This window comes from Geotrypetes seraphini, chromosome 3 (assembly GCF_902459505.1).
Source record: "Geotrypetes seraphini chromosome 3, aGeoSer1.1, whole genome shotgun sequence".
NCBI lineage: Eukaryota > Metazoa > Chordata > Amphibia > Gymnophiona > Dermophiidae > Geotrypetes > Geotrypetes seraphini.
The window spans coordinates 7,151,892-7,170,486 of record NC_047086.1 but is presented as its reverse complement, the minus strand read 5'-3'; the positions used below and the strand labels follow the sequence as shown (position 1 = coordinate 7,170,486).

At 43.7% G+C, this 18,595-nt stretch overlaps 1 protein-coding gene across 1 annotated transcript in view; it reads right to left on the bottom strand.

The window, feature by feature from the left end:
• AK9 (adenylate kinase 9) overlaps window positions 1-18,595 on the bottom strand; it is a 1,007,389-nt gene that overhangs the window by 516,929 nt on the left and 471,865 nt on the right. Inside the window, exons 15-16 of the mRNA XM_033936269.1 lie at window positions 16,201-16,373; window positions 3,232-3,388 (exon numbers count right to left, since the gene is read on the bottom strand). Of these exons, the coding sequence (XP_033792160.1) occupies window positions 3,232-3,388; window positions 16,201-16,373 (330 nt within the window). The remainder of the gene's footprint in view (window positions 1-3,231; window positions 3,389-16,200; window positions 16,374-18,595) is intronic.

Here is an 18,595-nt window from a genome sequence, read left to right as displayed (position 1 = left end):
GGAAGGTCACCTGAGGTAACAGAAATGAAGGAGGAAGTTCCCGCCAAAATTAGACCTGAAATCGCCAAAATCGGAGCTCCTGCTGCCTGTCGTGTCTGAAAAGCCTGGGACTTCCCAGACACTGAGGCTGAGGAACCGACCGACACGAAAAGGGAATTCCCAGCCGCTCCAGCAGTAAAGAAATCCTTCATGCGGTACATGCGGTGGGGGCCCTGGCCAGCACCACTGCCAACATCAGGGTACCCTGCCGACTAGACTCCCCCACTGCTACGGCCTGCACAACACTTGCATAGGCCGGCCACGAGTACCTCGCGTCTGGAGCACATTGAGCATTTTTTTCCCCTTAAAAGTGCTCATTGTGCTGAAAAATGCCCTAGCTGTAATAAAAGTGCCGCTTAGATGAGAAAAAACAATACAAATGACAGTTTTAAAGGGAATTAGACCGGCACAACTCAGGATTTTTTTTTTTTTTTCCACTTACTCAGAACAGACTCCACGGCTCTCAAAGCTGGAGGGCTGACCAACCAGGAGGCCAGGCTGCTGGCTGAGGCACCTCTACAAAAATGTTAGGGAGGTAGAGGAAAGGGGGGGAGGGACCCCACTCGAGACCCGCCGGGTTTGACACCCCCAAGGTCAGATGGACCCCATATAGGGCCCACCCAAGCTCAATCCGGCAACAAAAAGGGACAAAAATTCCTAAACAAATTCCAACAGCCCTACCAAGGGAGATAGGTACAGCTCACCACACCTGCTGGAGACTGAGAAAAGACTGAGATAATTAGGGAGGAGTCACATGATATGTACAGTTCCAAAGTTTGTCTCAGTCTCCACCTGCTGGTCATGATGAGATATATACTCGCTTGTAAGCTCCTATACTGGTCTGGAGAGTGCTAAAGAAAGAAGCAGTTCGCATCTACCCTTTCCACTCAGTATTTTATAGACTTCTATCATATAGAAACATAGAATATAACGGCAGAAAAGGGCCGTCGGCCCAACACGTCTGCCCACTCAAAAGAACCCTCCCCTTAAAAGAGCACTCCCCTAAGCAATTCCCCGCAGTGAACCCACATGTTTACCCACATCGTTTTTTGAAGTCGAGCACGTTGCTGGCCTCAACTACCTGACGTGGAAGGCCATTCCAACGATTAACCACCCTTTCGGTGAAGAAGTACTTCCTGATGTCACCATGAAATCTCCCACCCTTGAGTTTGAGCGGATGCCCTCTTGTTGCCGTGGGACCCATAAGAAAAAGGATATCTTCTTCCACCTTGATACGGCCTGTAAGATATTTGAACGTCTCTATCATGTCTCCCCTCTCTCTGCGTTCTTCGAGAGAATATAGCTGCAGCCTGCTTAGTCACTCTTCATATGGGAGATCCTTGAGTCCTGAGACCATCTTGGTGGCCATTTGCTGGACTGATTCCATTCTCTTCACGTCTTTTTGATAATGTGGCCTCCAAAACTGAACACAGTACTCCAGATGAGGTCTCACCATGGACCTGTACAACGGCATTATGACTTCAGGCTTTCGGCTGACAAAACTTCTTTGGGTGCAACCCAGCATTCGTCTAGACTTGGCCGAAGCTTTCTCCACCTGAGTGTCCGTCTTCATATCTTCGCTAATGATTACACCCAGGTCCCGTTCTTCGACAGTTCTTGTTAAGGTTTCCCCGTTCAGGGTGTATGTCCTGCTGGGGTTACCGCTACCAAGGTGCATAACCTTACACTTTTTGGCATTAAAGCTCAGTTGCCAAGTTTTAGACCATTGTTCCAGTAAAAGTAGGTCCTGCCTCATAGTGTTGGGCATGGTTGCACTGTCAACCACGTTGCATAGCTTAGCGTTGCATAGCTTAGCATCGGTGAATAGTGTAATTTTACCTCGAAGTCCCTGAGGCAGGTCCCGTACAAAGATATTAAACAGTATCGGACCCAAGACCGAGCCCTACCACTGGTCACAGCCGACGATTCTAAGGGGGTACCATTCACTACCAGCCTCTGAAGTCTACCACTGAGCCAGTCTTTAACCCATGCAGTCAAAGTTTCTCCTAATCCCATCGCTTTCATCTTGTTTAATAACCTATGGTGTGGGACACTATCAAAAGCCTTACTGAAGTCTAAATACACGATATCCAGAGATTCCCCCCTGTCCAGTTGTTTTGTTACCTAGTCAAAGAAGCTTATCAGATTGGATTGACAAGACCTTCCCTTCATGAACCCATGCTGCTGAGGGTCCCTCAGCTTCTCGTCATCCAGAATCGTATCCAATCTGTTTTTAATCAACGTTTCCATAAGTTTACACACTATCGATGTGAGACTCACTGGTCTGTAATTTTCAGCCTCTGACCTGCATCCCTTTTTGTGGAGCGGAATGACATTAGCAGTTTTCCAGTCCAAGGGGACCTTTCCCTTGTTTAGGGAAAGATTGAAAAGCGCAGATAACGGTTCTGCCAGGACATCTCTCACCCCTGAGCCGTCTTTTCTCCAAGCTGGAGTCCTAGCAGCTTTATTTATTTTTAATATTTACATACAACTTATAGCCTAAGTGCTTTACATTCAAGTGCTCAAGCATTTTTTCCTATCTGTCCCAGTGGTCTCACACTCTACCTAATGTACTTGGGGCAATAAGGTCACAAGGAGCAGCATTGGATTTGAACCCACAACTTCAGGGTGCTGAGGCTGTAGCTCTAACCACTGTGCCACAAATTTTCTCACAGGGAAGTCGTCCCAATACCTTTTATCATTTTAATCATCCTTTTCTGTACCTTTACTAATTCCGCTATATCTTTTTTGAGATACGGCAACCACAACTGTACACAGTATTCGAGATGTGGCTGTACCATAGAGCGATACAAGGGCATTATAACATTTTTATCTTTGTTTTCCATTCTTTTCCTAATAATTCCTAACACTGAACTGAGGGTTTCAATGTATCCTCAACAATGACACCTAGATCCTTTTCCTGGGTGGTGACTCCTAAAATGGAACCCTGCATCACATAGTTTTTCTGATTAGGATGGAAATCTGTAGCTAATTTTTGAGCTTATTTGTAGATATTCTTCAATGTCTTTTCCTCCTTCTGGATGGTAATATGCATGTTTTTATAATGTTAGTGAAACAAGTTTGTTTAACTGATTTACTTTTAGAGTTTGTGTCCTCTAAAGAGAAACCATTCTGAACTTATTTCTTTAAGACTGGACATTCTAGTTATGCAAGAATCAAACATTTACTCACCATTAGGATCTGTGTCTGTTAAGCAGATAACAGTATCAGGAAGGAGTTCTGCATCTTGTAGAGCTGTCCAATGTTCTAAAGATATAGGAAAGTTATCCACTATCAATCCTCCTATTGGAGGAGCACCAGGAAATCTCTCTGGGTTGTCTTCATTGAACTAAGATTAAAAAAAAGGAAAGATTAAGTTCTTACTTTGGTAATCTTCTGTCTTTTAAACAATCACTTTGGACTAGATTCACTAAGCAAACCGATCGTGTACTGATCAGTTTGCAACCCCTTTGTGACCCGATTTTCCTCCGACCCAATTCACTAACCTCTGTGGCAATCATCCTCTGATCCATACATGCAAATGAGGGGAAACGGCATGCATAGTAGGAAGGACATGATTCACTAACAAAATTCAGGCATACCTACTTGGCTGGTCGATCCAAAAAGAAGCGACTGCTGGGGACCAGTCGCTCACGTCCTTTCCGACTATCCTGCCAGCCCTGCAATAAACCTGCTCTCTGCCGTGACCTGCTCTCTGCCTCCCCAGCTCTCCTGCTCTCTGCCTCCCCAACTCTCCTGTCCTTCTCCCTACAGTGCAAACCCATGGTTTTAACCTGCAGGTTTAAAGTGGGTTAAAACCATGGGTGCACAAAGTATAAAAAAGTAAAAAAACAGAAGAAAAGCAGCTCCGTAAGCCTGTGGAGACCATCTACAGACAAAGAAGATGGTTTGCGCATGTTTCTGGATCGCTCACTAGCGTTCCGTGGGGGGCGTTCCTCTGATCGCCCCCATTAGCATGCTGACCCTCTGTGAATTCGTTGGCCGGCCACGGATCAGGCATGATTGGGCAGGTTAGTGAATCTAGCCCTAAATGCACTATAGTCAGCGATCATCTAACAATCATCCAGTGGCGTACCTAGGGTATGTGGCAGTGGCACCCGGGGCCCATCATTTTTTGCCCCCCCCCCCCCCAGGTAAAAAAATATTTTTTGTAATGACCATGAAACGGAATAAATGGTCAGAATAGAAACAGGCAGTGAAAATTTTCTTATATTCCAAACATAACATAACATAAATTATGTCTGAATTGTCATGACATCAGAAGTACATATGGAGTAGTTGCAGGTGATGCTTGGGACAGTTCTGATTGTGTTAGTTCGGTTTTATGTGTTTTTTAAATAGAAGGGTTTTTATTTCTTTTTGAAGGTTTTGCAGTATGTGGTCGATGTCAATTGGTTGTAGAGTTGGGGGTCGAGTGTTGCAGCTCGAATGGCTAGGAGGTTGTCGAACAGTTTTTTTCCTTTTGACGTTTTTGGTTGGAGGGTGTGTGAATGGTGCGTGAGTTCTCCTATGTCTGTTTGAAGTGGATTGAATTATTTAGCTGAAGAAATTAGTTACCCCCTCATCCCACACACATTAATTCTCTTCCATTTTTGTTCCCATTATAAAAAACACTGATAAGTTCCCAGAAAAAAAAATACATTAAAATAAGAAGTGAAAACAAAGGCCCCTACAGATGAGAACATAACATAAGAATAGCCTAACTGGGTCAGACCAATGGTCCATCATGTCCAGTAGCCCAATCTCATGGTAGCCAATCCAGGACACTAATACCTGGTCAAAACCCAAAGAGTAGCAACATTCCATGCTACCGATCCAGGGCAAGCAGACACTTCCCCCATGTCTTAATAACAGATTATGGACTTTTCCTCCAGGAATTTGTCCAAATCTTTCTTAAAACCAGCTACACTATCTGCTTTTACCATAACTTCTGGCCACTTCATTTTTAAGTTTAGATCTTTCCTTTCAAACAGAGATCTTGCTAGATGTCAAATACAGCACAAGGTAACTTCACATGGACTTAGCTGTGCAGGAAATGTGAATCTCCTCATACACCCACCATATAGTGCAAAAATGTGCAAAGGTCTGATTTTTTCTTTCGATCACTACATAGCCTAATGCCACACAAGCAGCGCTGTTACAAACATATTCTGTAGGTCAATGCTAAGGATAACAAAGTTTCCTTCCTTGGACCAGAAGGAAATACTGATAAACCACTGGAAGAGATCCCAAAACAACACCCAAAGACCCACTCAGTGTGTGAACCAGTTGAGTGGAGTGGACTAACTGGGGGGTGGAAAGGGCCCGGAGTTTGCTCAGCAGAATTTCCCAGACCACCTCTTCCTCTCAACACATTGACACGCTGCCACCATCACCACTAGGAACACCTCACTGGGTAGGCCAGCTATGCTATAAACTTTATAAAACACATTATTATATTTTCTTATAAAGCACATATTTTAACTGAACTCTCTGACACCCTCAGCCTTTCCATTCACAAAAATAGAAGGAAGAAAAGTTCCCATTTCCTGCTGTCTCATGTCCCCGGCCTATACAAAAATTTTTTTCTGCAGACCCTTCAAAAGTCTGACCAAATCCTCGTTTCACTTGCATTATAAAGTACTGAGGATGCCATCTCTCCCCAATCCCAGGTCCTAAAGTCTAAGACAGTAGCGCAAACTAATGCTGCCAGATTCAGGAAAAAAAAATTTCGATTCGATTCAGCCTATTGAATTGGTTTTTCAATTCGATTTTCCTGCCCAGTTGGGTGATTTTTTTCAAAACTCCTGGTGGGTTTTATAGCTTTTTCACCCCCTTTGGCTTCTCCTAACCACACTGGCGCTATGGTGTAAATAAAATAAAGAAACAAAAAGGACTTTTCCTCTCTCTGTTAAATCCTAGCTCACGTTTGCAGTCCAACACCAGCTCTGGCAGGATACACATTTCAAATCTGACATATTATAATCACAAAACAGAAAATAAAATTAATTTTTCTACCTTTAGTTGTCTGGTTATATTTCAAATCTTGTTGGTCCAAGGCTCTGGTTTTCTTCTGATAACTTGCTTGCCAGGGTCTCCTTCTTTCTGCATGCTAACCATCCATCTGCCAACTCTGTCCTCCCTTTCCATTTCCCTTCCCTTCCCAGGAAGTCTGGTATCTTTCCTTTTTTTCATCTCCCTCCACAGATCCACCTTTTCTTAACTACCCTTTCATCCGGCATCTCTCCCTCCTTCCCCACCACCCCAGAGTCCACCATCTCTCCCTTTCTTTTCCTAATTACCCTCCTATCCAGTATCTCTATCCCTCCTCCACACCATCCCTTGTGTCCAATTTCTCTCCCTTTCTGTTCCTTCCCTCTCCTCTATTTTCAGACCCATTATTTCTTCCCCCCCCAAAGTTTGGCATATGCATGTCTCTTTGAACACCCCCTTCCCTCCGTGTACTTCTAATCCAGGGTCCCCCCCAAAGGCCTGTCCCCCCTTAAAGGTCTGCCTGTCCCCCCTTGAAGGCCTGCACCCCCCTTGAAGGCCTGTCCCACCCCCTTGTAGGCCTGTGCCCTCCTTGAAGGCCTGTCCCCCCCCTTGTAGGCCTGCCTGCCTGTCCCCCCCTTGAAGGTCTGCACCCCCGAAGGCCTGCACCCCCCCTTGAAGGCCTGTCCCCCACTTGTAGGCCTGTCCCCCCCTTGAAGGCCTGCCTGCCTGTCTGTCCCCCCCCTTGAAGGCCTGCACCCCCCCCCAAAGGTCTGTCCCCCCCTTGAAGGCCTGTCCCACCCCCTTGTAGCTTGTCCCCCCCTTGTAGGCCTGTCCCCCCTTGAAGGCCTGCCTGCCTGTCCCCCTCTTGAAGGCCTGCACCCCCTTGAAGGCCTGCACCCCCCCGAGGGCCTGCACCCCCCGAAGGCCTGCACCCCCCTTGAAGGCCTGCACCCCCTTGAAGGTCTGCACCCCCCTTGAAGGCCTGACCCACCCCCTTGTAGCTTGTCCCCCCCTTGTAGGCCTGTCCCCCCTTGAAGGCCTGCCTGCCTGTCCCCCCCTTGAAGGCCTGCACCCCCTTGAAGGTCTGCACCCCCCTGAAGGCCTGTCCCCCCCTTGAAGGCCTGACCCACCCCCTTGTAGGCCTGTCCCCCCCTTGTAGGCCTGTCCCCCCCTTGAAGGCCTTTACCCCCCCCAAAGGCCTACACCCCCCCGAAGGCCTGCACTCCCCCCAAAGGCCTGTCCCCCCCCTTGAAGGCCTGTCCCACCCCCTTGAAGGCCTTTACCCCCCCCAAAGGCCTACACCCCCCCGAAGGCCTGCACTCCCCCCGAATGCCTGTCCCCCCCCTTGAAGGCCTGTCCCACCCCCTTGTAGGCCTGTTCCCCCCTTGAAGGCCTGCCTGCCCCCCTTGAAGGCCTGCCTGCCCCCCCTAGAAGGTCTGTCCCTCCCCCATGAAGGCCTGCACCCCCCCGAAGGCCTGTCCCCCCCCTTGAAGGCCTGCCCCCCCTTTCAAGGCCTTCCTGCCTGCCTGTCACCCCCTCCCCCTTGAAAGCTTGCCTGCCTGCCCGCCCGCCCCACCCTGAAGGCCTGATGCCCCGACCCACCCCGAAGGACCGCTCGCCCCCCTGGCCTCCCCGCACCACCTATGAAGCAGCCGCAGCAGGATCGCAACGTCAGCGATCCCTGCGCTGCTTCCTGCGCAGCGGTCCCGCCCCTCCTCTGTCAGAGGAGGGATGGGACCGCGGCGCAGGAAGCAGCGCCCAAGCAGCTCCGGGATCGCTGACGTCGCGATCCTGCTGCGGGCTGCTTCACAGGTGGTGCAGGAAGGTCAGTGGGGCGAGCAGTCCTTCGAGGGTGGGGGGGACTGAACGGCAAGGCCGGGAGCACCCCCTCAGGGCTGGCACCCGGGGTGCACCGCCAACCTCCCCGCCCCCCCTTGGTATGCCACTGCAATCATCATTAAACCGGTTTCGACTGGTTTAGCAATGATCGGATTTGCCAACCCAATGCAGAAAATGACTCACCGTGTGGTTTTCTGTACGATCGCTCATTCTCCAATCTGGCCATGCAAATAAGGTCATTAATATTGAAATGCCATGTAAACAAGAAGAGCGATTGATGCTCTAACATGGCTTCGCAATGTACAAAACAAAGTGATCACTTTAAGCAATCTGAAAAAAAGCAATTAGTCAAGACCAGTCGCTTACCTGTCCTACCGATAGTTCACCCCTGAAAATAATTTTATTTATAATATACCATACCTTTTTTTAATGGGCACAGATGCTGTGCATGTGTTAACACACACAATAACTGCCTCATTTAAAAAAAAAAAGATTTGCTTTGATGTTTTATTTGTACTGGCGATCAGCTTTAATGTGGACTAGGATACGGTTGAAATAGTTTTCTTATATTATGTTAATTCCCATCTGGGAATTTACATTTTGTATTTTGTATTTTTTTTTTGTGTTCATTCATGTATGTTTGTTACAGAGATATTGTAATGAATAATCCAATAAATAAAGAAAAAAAAAAAAAAATCCACATGCAAGTTGAGCCACCCTCCTCCTCCCCATTGCACAATGACAGCCACCCCTGTGAGATACAAGAGGATTGCCCACTCCCTTCTGCCTCAGCAACCTGCGGCAATGAAATTTGCAGGAGGGTTGCCCATTCCCTCCTGCCAGGTGAACTCCTCCCCTCCCTGCAGCAGCAAAAATTGGAGGGTTGCCCATTCCCTCCTGCCAATAGAAGCCCCCGCACTGCGAACCATCTCCTATCTCCCCTTCCTCTCAAAAAAAGGCAAGAGGGATGCCCACTCCCTCCTGCCACCGGAATTCCCCTGAACCCCCCAGTACCTTTGTGAGAACAGAAGGGAAGTTAGGTCCCTCCTGCTCCAAGGCCTTCCCCTCCCTGGTACATGATGTGATGCATGGGGAGTGGCCAATCGGGCCTCTATATCCCGGGGAGGGGAAGGCTTGCCATTTGGGACTGTTGGGTCTTGGAACAGGAGGGACCGAGTCCCCCTCCTCCTGTCAACTTCTGACAAAGGTATAAAGGGGGGAATTCAGGGGTGAAGGGAGGTTCGGGGGAGCATATGGTGGCAGGAGTGAGCGGTCATCCCTCCTGCCTTTTCTTTTGGGGGGAAGGGTAAGGGGGTGATGATTTGGGGGGGGCACCTGGCACATGGGGTCTCCACTGGCAGGAGGGAATGGACATCCCTCCTGCTATTTACGCTGCTGTGGGGAGGGGGGAGTTTGCCTGGCAGGAGGGAGAGGGCATCCTTCCTGCCAATTTTTGCTGCCATTGGTTGCTGAGGTAGGAGGGAGTGGGCATCCCTCTTGTCTTTCGCTGGGGCAGCTATCATCATCCGGTGGTTCATTGATTTGTGGTTGTTATGGAGGGAGAGGTGGCACTACTTTTTTTTTGGGGGGGAGGGGGAAGATATTGCATGTGGGTAACACACACATCTGTGTCCATAAAAAAAAAAAAGGTTTCCTGCCCCAAACAGCTGGGTGGCAAGAGGCTGCTTCAGGGCTTCCTCCCCCCCCCCCCCCGACTCTCAGCGGCTTCCCCCGACTTTAGGGCTTCCCCTGCCGGCTCTGCACATATGTGAGATTCATTGGCAGGATTGAATGGGGAGTATCAACAACCTCTGGTCATATTATTTGTATGCAAAGTTTTTTGTGATTCAATCGCTCTTTTGGAATCAGCCAAAAATCTGACCGCAACAGACCCATGTGATCTAGCACTCTATTCCTGAACCGTCGGGTAGTCAATCCCTTCTTGCAAGAACTCTTGTAGGAACCTACATTTGCATACTTTTGCTCCTCCTCTCTTACCGCCTGCAGATACAAAACCTTCCTGGATAGAACTTTCATGTACTAAGCTAACAAACAACACTGGTTGAACAGCTACATAAATGGAGCAAGGCTGACATATAATGCCTTTAGAAAAGCCATAAAAACTGCCTTATTTGACAAAATCTCCACCTAATAAAGTAGCTACACCTAACACTACATATATCCTCTCCAGTTTTTAAGTCTGAAATGCCCAACATTAATTTTGCTGCCTTTTTAAGATTCTGTTTAAGATTCTGCTTGCTATATTTCACTGCATTTTGTAAGATTCTATATGCTGTATCTCTCTACCTTTCTGTAAGACTCTATATGATCTTTGAAAGATTCTATATACTGTATCTCGGACCTTTTGTAAGATTCTATGTACTTTTTGTAAATTTTCTAAATACTGTATCCCGGATTTCTACATATTGTAACTCGCTGACTGTCCAGCTCTCTTCGGTGTGAACCGCCTAGAAGTCTCACGACTATGGCGGTATAGAAGAATAAAGTTATTATTACCTCTGGACTGTCTTTCAACTCCTCAGTGACTAACAAAGCAGACAGCAGTGATGTGCAGTGACATTTATAGCAGGGGATTTAGTAGATAAGCTAAACAAGGCATGACCAACCTCAGCCCTCACCAAGTCAAGAAATCCATAATGAATATGCATGAGATCTATTTGTATACAAAGGAAGCATTGCATGCAAATAATCTTATGCATAATCATTGGAGAAATCATGAAAATCCAACTAGATTGAAGCTTTTGAGGACTGAATGTTAGATGCACTAAAGTCTCTGATTGTCTATATCAGTGTTCTTCAACCGCCGGTCCGTGGACCAATGCCGGTCCGCAGAAATTTCCTGCCGGTCCGCAGGTCCAGTACGTCCATTGGGCCCGAGACCACATTCTTCAACCGCCGGTCTGCAGTGCGATTGATGCGGTGTTATCTTCGAGCCAGTTCTCCTCTTCCTTACTACCGCAGTGCACAAAGCTGCAGGCAGTGGTTCCTATGTGTGTCCTGCACCTGAACCGGAAGCCTTCTCTCTGACGTCGCAACATCAGAGGGAAGGCTTCCAGATGAGGTGCGGGATGCGTGAGGAGCTGCTGCCCATGGCTTTATGCATTGTGGCAGTAAGGAAGAGGGGAGCCGGCCCGAAGATAACACCGGGGGCAGCATACAATGGCCAGGCGGGTGCAGGCCAGAAGGTAAGGCACAGCATGGAGCATACATAACATGTGTATAATGAAAAACACCCCCTGCTCTTTGAGGCCTCACTGCTTAAAAAGATTCCTAGGCTAGCTTTCCACTGCCCTATTTTCTAACCGGCTGATTTTTTTACATGGTGGATAAATCATATATCACAATCATTAATTTAATTTTGAATCAAATTGTTACAGAATGTTCATCCACAAAACGAAGTATTAACTGAGTTAGGCAAAATTGTGTGATTCAGTGTGTCTGATACAGCTTTTGTTAAAATTGCCTCCTTTTCCCTGTAAACAGTTATAGGGAAGGTAGAAGTATAGCTGGTCATGTACTATTTGTCTTTAATTAGAGAAAGGAAAACCATGGAGGGAGGGAGACAACAAAGGTAGGGGGAATGATTTTATTTTCAATTTAGTGATTGAATTGAATCAATTTTGAGAATTTTCATCTGCTGTCTATATTTTGCACTGTTCGGGAAGAAATGCATTTGTTTCTATTTCTCTGGGGTTGTACTGCATGCAGAGTCTTGCATCTTAGGGTTTCATTTGTATATATTAGAAACATAGAAAGATGACGGCAGAAAAGGGCTATAGCCCATCAAGTCTGCCCACTCTACTGTCCCACCCCATTAAGTCAGAGTGCTGCTCGACCCACGTAGAGATCCCACGTGGATGTCCCAGTTATTCTTAAAGTCGAGCACGCTAGTGGCCTTGATCACCTGCACCGGTAGTTTGTTCCAGTGATCCACCACCCTTTCTGTAAAGAAATACTTCCTGGTGTCACCACCAAATCTCCCTCCTCTGAGTTTGAGCAGGTGCCCCCTTGTGACTGAAGGTCCCTTAGGAAAGAATATGTCGTTTTCCACCTCGACACGACCTGTGACGTACTTAAATGTCTCAATCATGTCACCCCTCTCCCTGCGCTCCTCTAGAGAGTAGAGCTGCAACTTGCCCAGTCTTTCCTCATATGAGAGACCCTTGAGTCCGGAGACCATCCTAGTACTTTTAGTTTTTGGTCCCATATTTACATAGGGGTTATCTGTGTTCTGGTAGGAATGAATGTTGAGAAGCATACATACAGTGTGCTTTGTGTAATTTAATTTGATGGTTAACCATTATATGTTGTTAATAAGATTATATTGTTAATAAGATTATATTGTGTGTATAAATGAAAAATGAATGGTAAAAATAGTGTTACAATTAGTATTATTAGGGGGGGCGGGGTCTAGGGTGGAGATGGGCGGGGTCTGGCCCACCACTTAGCCCAGTGTTCTTCAATCGCCAGTCAACGGACTGGTGCTGGTCCACAAAATAATTATTTTATTTCCGCTGGTCCACAGGTGTAAAAAGGTTGATGAACACTGGTCTATACCAGGGGTGTCAAAACTCAAATCACATAAGAGGCCGAAATCTAAAACACAGGCTAAGTCGCGGGACAATTTTTTTTTTTTTAATGCACAGCATGGGCCCCAGCACCGGCAGTGGCAGCAACTGCTCCGACGCTCACAGGACTTCTATGAGCATCAGATTAATCACGCTGGCACCGGCACCAAAACCCACGCTACGCGCCAGCAAAGGAGGGGGATAGTCTTAGTAGAAGTATAAGGATACAACCTCTCCAACCCTATGCTGGCTATGTGTTACATACAAAATAAATAAATAAAAAAGACTTTTCCTCTCTCCTTTAGGTCCTAGTTCACGCTTGCTGTCTAACACCAGCTCTGACAAGATACACATTTCAAATCTGACATATTGTAAACATTACTGTGCCCGATTCACGGTTCAAATCGGTTCACCGATTCACTTCGGGTGAATCGATTTGAATCGGTTCAAAACAAAAAAACAATTTGCTTCCCGATTCGCCTGACCCTCCCCCCTTGCCCCCTAAAGCAGGAGCGGCAGTGCTGCTCTTGCTGGCTGGCCACTGCCGCACCTGCTTTAGAGAGCGAGAGGGGAGGGTCAGTCGGGAAGTGCTGCTGTCGGCTTCCCCCCCGTTGTCCGGCTTCCACCCCCATGGCCTTCCCGCAATGTTTACCTTCGAGTAACAGCCTGCAAAGAAGATCGCGGTGCTAGCAATCTTTGTACTGCTTCGGAGCTGTTTCCTCTGTCACAGTCCCGCCCCTCCTATGATGTCAGAGGAGGGGCGGGACCGCAAAAATATCACAAAATTTTCATAGAATAGCATACACAGAACACCATACAAACACTACAAACAAACCAGACAAGATATAACAACATATAACATATAACAAGCACTATCAAGCCAAGCTGGAATAGGCCACACAAAAGATCATACAATGATATATAAATATAGCTGTGTTCAAAAGTTCATAGCCTGGTATGATTGCTATTAGTTAGTTTATATTTTGTGTTCTGTGATATGCTTTTGTTTCTGCTCATGTCAGTAAAGATGTGAGTGCATCATCATCGGCCTCTTCATCCTCTGGGCGTTGAGCGACACCCCAGGTATCGCATAAAAAGAAAGCGATACCGGTGCCTTCTTTGGATGACCGTATTGCGGCTGTCCTCCAAGTCCAACTAAAAGACCAATTGCAGCAACTCCTTCCTGCTCTGTTGGCACCGAACCTTTCAGTCCCGGTCTGGTCTAAGCCTCCAGTACCAGTCGTAGAGCAGCCTCTATTATCGGCTTCCACTCTATCGGTACCGGTCCATTCCACCTCTTCAGTTTCCATACCTGTCTTGTCCACGGAACCGAGAGGCCTCCACCGTGCTGGAAGCCGATAATAGAGGCACCGAAAATAAGTTTTTGCTGAATCTGTCGATTCTTCAAGGTGCGCTTTTTAAGAGAAGCGCAACGGGTGCAAGATGAAGCCCTATGATCCGGACCCAGGCACTGGAGACACCAATTGTGGGGGTCGGTCAAGTAGATGGGGCGTACACACCGTTGACACTTCTTAAATCCCGGCTGTGGGGGCATGAAGGTGAAAACGGCCTCCGCTAAATCGAAGGTGGAAGCTTCGATCGTGGCAACAGGCCCCACCGGGGTGAGACAAAAATAAAGAAAAAAGGATATATGGATAAGTTCAAGAGGATTTGGGGACCATTAACAGATTTTTGTAATGAATGATTTAAATTTTTTTTTTTCCACAATAAGACAATGGTTAAAGAAGGGAGGGAGGGAAGGGGTAAGAAATGTATTCTTTTTATAATACATTATAAACAATGTATTATGATAAGTAATAATCTTATGTGAAAATAATATAATAAAGGGAGGGAAAAGGGTTCATAATTAAATAATAATTAATAAAATTATTACAATATATATGTTATATAAATTCATAAGAAGAATAATATAAAATATGGTTTATATAAAGTACATTATAGAAAATTCAAGTGTATTGTTAAGACAATTGTATGAAAATTTAATAACACTTGTTGGTATATGAAAAAATCAATAAAAACTTAAATCAAGCTTATTAAAAAAAAAATAAAGAAAGAAAGAAAGAAACAAAAAGTAATAAAAAGAAAAGAAGGAAGAGAAAGCTTCCAGAAAAAATACGCGCGAGCGGGAAGGCAAGAGAAAAATTTTCAACGGCCGTTGAAAAAACGCGGAAACTAAGAAACTGGGGACCGCGCGCCTCCGTCGGGCGGGAAGGCACTCGCGCATGCACGGTGCAGCCTAACTAGAACTTTCTAAGTTCTTAGAGTGCAATCACTCTAAAATTGTCCGTACCGGAGCTCCGTCGGTGCCGTCACCCATCAGTTAAGAATATGCTGCCTGCTTGTCCTGGGATAATGATTGCTATTAGTTAGTTTATATTTTGTGTTCTGTGATATGCTTGTTTCTGCTCATGTCAGTGTAGAGTACATTTGCTTTTGTTTTATTCTATTTCAGTTGCTTTCTTCCTCTTGACAAAGATTTCATCAAAACACGACCTGTGTTGAGGAAGTGTGAGGAGATGTTAGAAGATTGGTTGCCTGTTATGGCATTTCATCTCTGCTTGTGAAGATTTTGAAATGCTTTCTGTCCTCTTGGTTTGAGACCTTCTTGATTATCTAACTTATTATACTGTTTACTGACAGCACGTTTGCACTTGCACCTGCACTTTGTGATATGGAGGTTGGATTTGAACTCTAATCTACCTGGGATGTTGGTTTTTTTATTTTTTTCCTTTCTGGATGGCCCACAATCATATTGCTTGCTTTACTCCTCGTGGACATTGTTCCAGGAAGACTTTGAACCTTCAAGCTAAGTAATCTATGAACTTTTGAACACAGCTATATTTATATATCATTGTATGATCTTTTGTGTGGCCTTTTCCAGCTTGGTTTGATAGTGCTTGTTATATGTTGTTATATCTTGTCTGGTTTGTTTGTAGTGTTTGTATGGTGTTCTGTGTATGCTATTCTATGAAAAATTTGTGATATTTTTGCTAATTTTAAATTAATAAATATGTACAATATTTCTAACTTTGTAATTTGAGTACATTGCTCTGATATTATAGGATTTTTAGGTGGTATATATTCTTTAGGGATTCCTTTTTCTTACTTTGGAAGAAAGGCATGCTAGAGACATTTAAACATCTATTTGGTATAAATGCACAGACGGTGAGTCTCTTGGTTGAAAGGAGGCTCTGGAACAAGAGAGCATAGGATGAGAATGAAAAGGGACAGACTCAGGAGTAATCCAAGGAAATATTTCTTCAGGGAAAGAATGGTGAATTTGTGGAACAGCTCCCAGTGGAAGTGGTGTCTATGAAGACTATCTGAATTCAAAAAAATCTTAGGACAAGTGCATAGAATCTAAAGGAGAAGAAGAGATAGTAAATGGTACGGATGGAAGACCAGATTTATCTGCCTCTATTTTCTCTGTTTTTAAATGTGTGCATTAGTATTTGCAAGGGATTTGAGCTCTTGGACCTTGATTTACAAAAGCAGGTTTAAAATATGTACTTTTTAGGACTTCTCACATAGGTGACCAGTTATAGAATTTGGTACACAGTAGGGAAGACTAAACAGAATCAAAATTTCCTGAAAAGTAGCACAAACTGGCAAACATAATGTTATTGATGAAGTATTTATGTTCGCCTTCCACCCCCCACTTCGATGTAAACAAATCAGATTTCATTGGTAGTACTTTAATCACTATTAGTAGATTAACCTCTCTAAAGGCTGCTTCCAGCACTTCTGCATATGTTTCCGGGGGTACCGTGACTGGAAGTTGTTTTGCAGCAGCTACAGCTTTCAACACTATAGCCTGCACTTCTGGATGATCAGCTGTCACTTCTACCACATCTGATTTTCTTGAAGGTTTGCTTTGGGAGGATTCACTAGCTGCAAAGTATAAATTGGAGATTAAGAACAATGGGTTAAACCATTCTGTGCTAGTACAATATTTATTTAAAAAATTATATACCGCATATTAACTATGCGGTCTATAAAATCACATGCATACATAATTCACAAATGCTAAACATATTTCTTTTTTTTTTCCATTATATTTTTATTTTCAAATTTTACATAAAGTGTACATAATAATAAAATACAATTGATAAATGCATGGTATCACTTTTATATCTAACACAATGTATATCTAAATTTGATTTTCCCCCTCACCCTCCCCCCACCCTTTTATTGCTTTAATATAATATTTTTAATTTTCAAATTTTATAAAAAGTATACACCATATTAGAATACAATTGATAAATATTCAATAACATGTTTATATCTAATACAATATGTTCTAGATAAATTTTATCCCTTTTCCCTCCCCCCACCCTTCTATTACTTTTTATTCATATGTTGCATTTTGTATCATATATTATAAAATATTATGTATAAATTATTTTCCTTACCCCCCCTATATGTGTGTCATAAAAAAAAAGATCTCTAAAAGAAGAAAAGAAGAAAATATTCTATTATTTATTCATTACAGTATTTTGTCAATGGCCCCCATATTTTTATAAATTTTGTATATGTCCCCCTTTGTATTGCTATTGTTCTTTCCATTTTAAAAATATGACATATTGTGTTCCACCAAAATGTATAATTTAGGTTGTTGTAATTTTTCCAGTTGTTAGTTATATGTTGAATGGCAACCCCTGTCATAATTAATAAAAGCTTATTATTTTCTGGTGAAATTTGACTTTTTTTTCTCATCATCATTCCAAATAAAATTGTATCATATGATATTGCAATATGATTTTCCATTAATTTGTTAATTTGTGGCCAAATTGAATTCCAAAAAGTTTTAATATAGGGACAATGATATAATAAATGATCTAATGTCCCTGGTTTTAGATTACAGTGCCAGCATTTATTTGACTTAGAACTGTCTAATTTTTGCAAACGTGTAGGGGTCCAAAAAGCTCTATGCAATAAAAAAAACCAAGTCTGCCTCATAGATGCTGATACTGTACATCCCATTCTCCAAGACCAAATTAGTGGCCATTGAGATGCATTAATCTGATGTCCAATCTCAATGCTCCAAATGTCTCTTAGACCATTTTTTGGTTTTTTATTCAAATATCCAAATATTAATTTATACCACAATGCGGCTTGATGTCCTAGGAAGTCTGCTTTAAAGCATAAGAACTTTAAACTATATTGACTGTTCAATGTTTTCCATTCAGGGAACCCTACCTGAATGGCCTGCTTCAATTGCAACCATTTAAAACTTTGTGTTTTATTAAGACCAAATCTATGTTGCAATTGTGAAAAATCCAGCAGTTTACCTTCTGAAATAACATCGTCCAAAGATCTAATGCCTGCAATAATCCAGTTCTTCCAAAGGATTTGAGCTCCGCCAATTTTGATCTTGGAGTTTATCCATATAGATTGATTAGTTGATTTGTATATTGGGATAGGTGTTAATTTATCTATAAATCTCAAAGTTTTCCAAGTATCCATTATTATTTTATTTTCTCTGTATCTTCTGGGTATATTGATACTTGGTAGATGAACTAAATTTAGGGGAAACATAAGGCGCCATTCCAAATATAACCAATCTGGTGCGTTATCTATAAGTTCTGGGAGGATCCAATACATACCCTGACGTAGAATATAGGCTTGATGGTACCTATAAAAATTTGGAAAATTTACCCCTCCTTCCTTAATTGATTTTTGTAAAGTTACTAGAGCTATTCTAGGTGTTTTACCAAGCCAAAGAAATTTTGTTAAAATACTATTAAGTTTTTTATAAAAGGACCCCTGAAAATAAGTGGGTATCATACTCATTTGGTAGCAAACTACAGGCAACATCATCATTTTAATAGTTTGAACTCTTCCCCACCAAGAAATATGTAATGGGTTCCATTGTTCACATAACTCCGTAACTTTTTTTAATACATATTTTTCATTCTCTTTTATAGTATCTTCAATTGTATTTTTAACTTGAATGCCAAGATATTTAAATCCTTCTTCTTTCCATATGAATGGAAAAGTATCAATTAATCCTTTTACACAGTGAACATTCAAGGGTATAATTTCAGATTTATTCCAGTTAATTTTATAACCTGAAAATTTACCAAACTTATCAATTAATTCCAATAAAGAAG